This window comes from Oncorhynchus gorbuscha, linkage group LG23 (assembly GCF_021184085.1).
Source record: "Oncorhynchus gorbuscha isolate QuinsamMale2020 ecotype Even-year linkage group LG23, OgorEven_v1.0, whole genome shotgun sequence".
In the NCBI taxonomy this organism is placed as follows: domain Eukaryota; kingdom Metazoa; phylum Chordata; class Actinopteri; order Salmoniformes; family Salmonidae; genus Oncorhynchus; species Oncorhynchus gorbuscha.
In genome coordinates, this window is record NC_060195.1 from 29,602,221 (window position 1) to 29,609,196 (window position 6,976).

The window sequence follows — 6,976 nt, forward strand, 5'->3', positions numbered from 1 at the left end:
ATAACAGGTTCAGATTAACACATGAATAAAGGAACAAATACCTCATTGGCTGCTTATTACAGAAGGGAGGAAATCAAACTTCACACTTATTATTCCTGGCATGAATTCACACTTCATCCTAACATACTCTTCAACGTTTATGAACTACTCCCGATGACATGAAAACTTAGCTAACGCAGCGCAGGATTGCCTTCCCTCCAAAGGTGTGTTGCTACAATAACGATCCCCGTTACAACAGTATTAGCTACGTAGTTCCGCTTGTATTATCATTTCCCCGCACAGCGGACACATAAACAATTCAAACAAAAGACAACGAGATATCCTGTAAGTCTAACTGTCAGTTACACTCCCACCAATCACCGGTGATTTCTGTGAAAGAGGTCTGCAGGTTTCTTGATCGGCTTCCAGGAGGGTGACTGTCTTATGGATGGGCCTCTCCAGATAGGTGGGTTTGGTGATGCATTTACCTCCCTCATCTAGGGTTGAGTCGCTGATCAGTAACTTGAATCTTCTCACCCGGCCATCCTGTCCCGGGTACACTTCTGTAACCTTTGCCAATTTCCACTGGTTGCGTGGTGCAGTATCATCTTGCAAAATGACAATGTCATTAATCCTTGTGTTTCTTCTGTCCTGTCTGACTCCATTTCCGTCTGTGTTGGAGGTTTAATTGTTCTGAGGTATGAGCACTCTCCATAACCTGAGGTACTAGCGTCGGAGAAGTGATGGAGCTCATAACTCTGCACCTCCTTGAAACTTGATGGCAAGTAGCTTCGTTGGATCCTTACTTCAGACAAGTTTTGTAGACCTTGGAGCCAGAATTCCCACTGGGAACTTAGGTCATCTGGAAGGGGTCATCCCAGTCGATTTTGTCACGACACATCCGCTGCAAGATCTGCTTCCCCACCAGGACAAAGGGTGCCACAAACCCAAGCAGATCATATACAGAGGCTACTGTAGACAACACTCCTCTTCTTGTGAGTGGGCGTTCCTTGACAACTACTCTAAACTGGAACTCGTCTCATGCGACACACCACAGTACACCAAGCGCTCTCTCCATGTGTGGTTCACCCAGAGCCATATCCAGGTCTTTGGCACCCTTGGCACGTTCTTCCTTGGGAATTGTGGCTATAACTTCCTTGCTGTTAGAGATAAACTTGTGCAACCGAAGTTTGCCGATGCTGCAAAGCTCTCTTGCTTCTTTCCCCAGCTGGGCCGCTTCAGCTTCAGACGATACGCTCGTCAACCCATCATCAACATAAAAGTTCCTTTCTATGAACTGGATAGACTTCTCGCTGAAGCTTCCTTGTCCTTCGGCAGCAAGATGTTTGAGACCATAGTTGGCGCAACCAGGAGATGAAGCTGCGCCGAACAAGTGGACCATCATACGATACGCTGAGGGTTGAGACTCTAGATCTCCGTTCTCCCACCAAAGGAACCGTAGATAATCTTGGTCTTCTGCTTTCACATGAAACTGGTGGAACATGCACTCTACGTCACACATGATTGCAACTGGACCCTTACGAAAACGACAAAGGACGCCCAGCAATGTGTTTGTCACCTCTGAACCGGTAAGATGATCATTCAAGGACGACTCTCGAAACTTAGCTGAGCAGTCAAAGACGACTCGTATCTTCCCAGGCTTTTGTGGGTGATAAACTCCATGGTGCGGGATGTACCATGCTGGATGCTTGTTAATTTCCTCTTTAGAGACCTTCTCAGCATCTCCACAAGCTATAGTCTCTTCCATGAATGCTGTGTAGTCCTTGTAGTACTGCTTGTCTCTCCTTAGCCTCCTTTCCAGGCACTTGAGTCGGTGAACTGCACATGTTTTATTGTTCGGCAGATTGGGTCTTTCTTCCTTAAACGGCAGCGGCATCTCATAATGTCCATTGTCCTTGCGTCTGATGCCCTCTTTCATTTTCTTCAGGAACCGGATATCCTCTTGAGATATGAGGTCCTCTTCTGCAGCTCTCTCGTTGAAGTCAGATTCAAGCGTCTTGATAATGTCCAGTGTTGTGATTACATCTCTTACATGTGTTCTACAAACATGGTGTACTTGATTTGTGAGGTTGGAAGAAGATTGAAGGCTTGGCATCACCTGTCTAACGATAACCCGATGACTCACTCCAATAGGGTCGCCATAGTCGATACATGGATTTCCATAGCCGACTATGCTCCAGCCAAGATCTGTTCTCTGAGCAAAAGGCTGATTTCCCTTACCAGACACAATTTCTCTTGGAAGGAGAGCCTGGGAGCAGTTGTAGCCAATTAAGAGACCGACATCACAGCTCTGTTGAGGAGCAATCTCCTCTGCAATGTGTTCAAGATGAGACCATGCTCTTGCAGTCTCTGGAGTAGGAATATGATCTCTGTTTGCAGGAATAAACTCTCTCGAGTAGGTCGTTGGCAGAGGGATTTTCTTCTCCAAGTAAAACCCTCTAACCTGCAAACCAGACAGCTTCTGGCAGGGCACAGTGGTATTTCTTGAAGCCATTGTAGAGAGTTTCAGTTGGACTGGCTCCTTCCTTGTATTGAGAGCCTTTGTTGTCTCTTCAAGGATAAAAGTGGTGTCACTCTGGGTGTCAAGAAGTGCATACACAAGAACTTCACGATCTGGCTCACTTGTGGTTGACACCCATACTGGAATGATTGTGGAGGTGTGAGTGTTAATGTCCCTTACGACTCTGTTAGATATGGCCTCACTTGACGCTCTTGTCCCCTTATCTCGTGGGGGCTCTGTCTTCCTATCCCTTAACCTTTCTTTACTACGATCTTCGTGCAGGCAGGATGGATGCCTCCTCTGACACGTGTCGCAGGTGTTCCTGTTATCACAATCTTTCGATCGATGCCCAGGCCTTAAACAGCCAAAGCACAATTTATTCTCTTGAACAAACTTCTGTCGCTCTGCGGCGGGCTTATCCATGAACTTCCAGCATTTGTGGAGACTGTGACCTGACTTCTCACAGAAGACACAACTAGTAACAGTATCTTTCTCATCAGAGTTAGTTGCTAATACCCTTGCTCCGGGGTTTTGAATCCTTGGCGTCTTAAGTTTCCCATCTTCACTTGGTTTCAAAGCATGAAGGGATGTTACAGGATTGCAAGCAATCTTGGCTTCTCTCGTGAGAAACTTCACAAACTGACTGAAGCTAGGAAAGATCTCCGTTTCTTCTAAGATGGCTGTGACCTTTCTATTCCATCTTGAAGTTAGCCAATCTGGAAGTTTAGCGAGGATCTTTTGGTTTTCATTACAGTCATTAAGCACCTCCAGGCCCTTATTCTGAGACATAGCAGCTTCACAGCTGCGAAGAAAGTCTACAAGGTCTCTAAGTTCAAGACTGTCCTTGGATCCTATCGTAGGCCATGCATTGAGCTTATCTCTGAAAGACTTGGCGATGAAGAATTTGTTTCCGTACCTTTCTTCAAGAATGGTCCAAGCAGCATGGTAGGCTGATTCTGTTCCTAACATAAAGTAACTTTCGATGGCTTTCTTGGCAGGCCCACCGACATATTTTCTTAAGTAATATATCTTCTCAGTTGTTGGTATGTTCTTCCTGTCTATCAGAGTCTGAAAAGAGACCTTCCAGTCAGTGTACGAGAGAGGCTCTCCATTGAATGTTACTGGTTCTGGTATGGGGAGGCGGCTTTCACTGATTGATTCCGCTAGTAACCTGAACATGGTCTTGGTGCCATCTTCTTGCTGTGTGCTTGTCACAACATGTTGTGGTGAGAGACTGTGAAATGAGCCACTTCTGTGCGTGACTTCTTTCACAGATTTGCAGTTAGAGAGTAGTTCTCTCTTTTCGTCCTCTGAGTTTTCATCTTGCTCATACACTTGCATTCGCGCCTTGGCAGCATTTAGTTTCTTGAGCACTTCTAGGCGCTCTAACTCTCTACGCTTGTCTTCTAGTGTCCTTCGTCTGGCAGCATTTTCTACCTCTAACTTGACTCGCAGCCTAGCTTCTTCTAAGCTGCGTTTCACAGCCTCAGCTTCTTGCTCCGCTGTCCTCTTCTTATCTTCATCTTCGAGTCGCTGAAGCTCTTCTAGTTGGCGTTCTTGCTTAACCATTACTTCTAAAGCTGCTTGATTAGCAGCAACTTCCGCCGCAGCCTCTTGTCTCTTGACAGATGACACGCTTGAGCGTCTGGAGTTGACCTTTGAGTTGCTTTGAGACTGGGAGGAAGCACTTGAGGGCTGATAGTTGAGACTTGACTTATGTGAGAGTTCAGACATGCACAAGGAATTGCTGTCCTTCCAGTGCAACTCTATCTGGTTACTTTGACCTTCTTCCCTGCCTTTTAAATGACACCTTACAGTCTTGATAATAGACATTGTAACTGCTTCACAAGTATCAACTCTGCGTCGTATATCGTTGTCGGGAATGTCGATTTGACGCAAATTTACGTAGACAAGGTTTAGCTCTGTAGAGGTATGGCTAATCTTGTTTAAGAGGTCTTCTAGTAGGTCTTCAGAGCAACAGCCTGTCAGTGACAGTTTTGCTTCCTTTACCAGAGCCTTCCACTTCTCATAGCTGACCCTGAAACGATGTTCGAGCTGTCTCCACCTTTCGTCGCGCAGTTCTCTGCCCTTTTCAGTTAACCTGCGGACCCTCTCACCTTTTCGTGGCTCTTGTTGTGCTATCTCATTAGCAGCCTCTGTATCATCATTCACTGGCCGAAGTGACTCCACACCAGTCTGGGCCTCTTCCTGCTGTTCTGTTTGTTCTGATGAAGGCTCAAAGTTTGCGAGGTGTTGCTGCAGCTGCTCAACTTGACCCACCCCATCTCTATCACCTTTAGTGAAACTACCTCTTTCTGACATTCTAAATCAAGTCAAATCAATTCTAGCTAAGGTTTGGATAAGTGAGTAGGTAATTTATACTCTAATTCACTGTAATTTAAAACTCAGTACGTGGTATAAACATGTATAATGCTTGTAACAAAGGCTTGAACAAACACCTTACCAAACAATTACACTATTAACTTACATGTGAATATATAATTAATAGGTGTACGCTGACCCTTAATGTTTGTGACTATATATATATTTTTAGTAAGTATCAAATAATATTTTTCAGTAATACACATACCAGTGATACATTAAGATAGAAAGAGCAAATGCATAATACCAGAGTATTTATGAAATAGACAACTATCTCCAGTCCTTACGAATTGTAATCTTAAAGTCTCTTATTAGCTGTTCACAAGGCTAGGACCACCTTCAAACACCTTGACTTGTACTTGCGTGTCTGACTTTCCTGTTAGTCTTGACCTTATGTTGCCTCACGATGCTTCCTTATGTGGAGATTTTCTTCTTAGTTTGCAGGTAGGTGCAAAACTCTTATCTGGCAGATGACAGGGTCTACCAGGATTTGGGAATCTTGTAGACGTTTTACAGCTGGATGTGATTCTTCTTTCTCTCTTGCTCGTGAAGAGCATTGAGTTCTCACTGTAGCTCCCTTCAGTAACCACGAGCTCAACCGTTCCTTGATTTTAACTGGCGGCTTTATTCTGTAGTTTTAGTCAGAATTATCACCTTCCGTGAGAACTATAAAGTAAATGAAAAATACAGTTAAGCACACTCTTACAACCTTATCTTACGAGTGACTTATTAGCTTGGTATAACTCTGAAGTGCTTACATACATAACAGTTTAACCGGCGTTATAACAGGTTCAGATTAACACATGAATAAAGGAACAAATACCTCATTGGCTGCTTATTACAGAAGGGAGGAAATCAAACTTCACACTTATTATTCCTGGCATGAATTCACACTTCATCCTAACATACTCTTCAACGTTTATGAACTACTCCCGATGACATGAAAACTTAGCTAACGCAGCGCAGGATTGCCTTCCCTCCAAAGGTGTGTTGCTACAATAACGATCCCCGTTACAACAGTATTAGCTACGTAGTTCCGCTTGTATTATCATTTCCCCCGCACAGCGGACACATAAACAATTCAAACAAAAGACAACGAGATATCCTGTAAGTCTAACTGTCAGTTACACTCTCTCTCTCTCTCTCTCTCTCTCTCTCTCTCTCCTCTCTCTCTCTCTCTCTCTCTCTCTCTCTCTCTCTCTCTCTCTCTCTCTCTCTCTCTCTCTCTCTCTCTCTCTCTCTCTCTCTCTCTCTCTCTCTCTCTCTCTCTCTCTCTCTCTCTCTCTCTCTCTCTCTCTCTCTCTCTCTCTCTCTCTCTCTCTCTCTCTCTCTCTCTCTCTCTCTCTCTCTCTCTCTCTCTCTCTCTCTCTCTCTCTCTCTCTCTCTCTCTCTCTCTCTCTCTCTCTCTCTCTCTCTCTCTCTCTCTCTCTCTCTCTCTCTCTCTCTCTCTCTCTCTCTCTCCTCTCTCTCTCTCCCTCTCTTTCTCTCTCTCCTCTCTCTCTCTCTTTCTCTCTCTCTCTCTTTCTCTCTCTCTCTCTCTCTCTCTCGTCTCTAATCATTTGCAGTCAGTGGTCGTGCAGATTGCAGTTGGTCTCTGATTGGCTGAGCTGGGAGGAGTCTATTCTGATGTGTCACACCCATACCACATCAGCAGTATAGAACCTCCCTCTTTCCCTCTCTCCCATCATTCCCCTCTCTCGCTACCACTCTCTCTCCCTCACACACACACGCGTGCGCTTTCACACACATTCATACGCCAGAGCTGACACTGCAGCAGAAAAACAGCCTGGTAGCGAAAGAGAGGGACTCCATTGACTGTGAGAGAGGACTGTCTTCATGGAGGCTCTATCGAGGAGTACCTGACCAGAGGCAATGGGCTGTGGGTGTGTGTGTTAATGTGTTAGGTCTGTGTGTGTGTGTGTGTGTGTGTGTGTGTGTGTGTGTGTGTGTGTGTGTGTGTGTGTGTGTGTGTGTGTGTGTGTGTGTGTGTGTGTGTGTGTGTGTGTGTGTGTGTGTGTGTGTGTGTGTGTGTGTGTGTGTGTGTGTGTGTGTGTGTGTGTGTGTGTGTGTGTGTGTGTGTGTGAGAGAGAGCAC

At 45.2% G+C, this 6,976-nt stretch overlaps 1 protein-coding gene across 1 annotated transcript; it reads right to left on the reverse strand.

Moving 5' to 3' along the window:
* Positions 1-1,018: 1,018 nt before the first annotated feature.
* On the reverse strand, positions 1,019-5,740 carry LOC124010653. Its single transcript, XM_046323322.1, has 3 exons — positions 5,706-5,740; positions 3,095-5,548; positions 1,019-1,996 (listed from the first exon to the last, which is right to left on the reverse strand). The coding sequence occupies exons 2-3, from the start codon at positions 4,820-4,822 to the stop codon at positions 1,019-1,021; spliced, it is 2,706 nt and encodes a 901-aa protein (XP_046179278.1). The 5' UTR covers positions 4,823-5,548; positions 5,706-5,740.
* Positions 5,741-6,976: the final 1,236 nt, after the last annotated feature.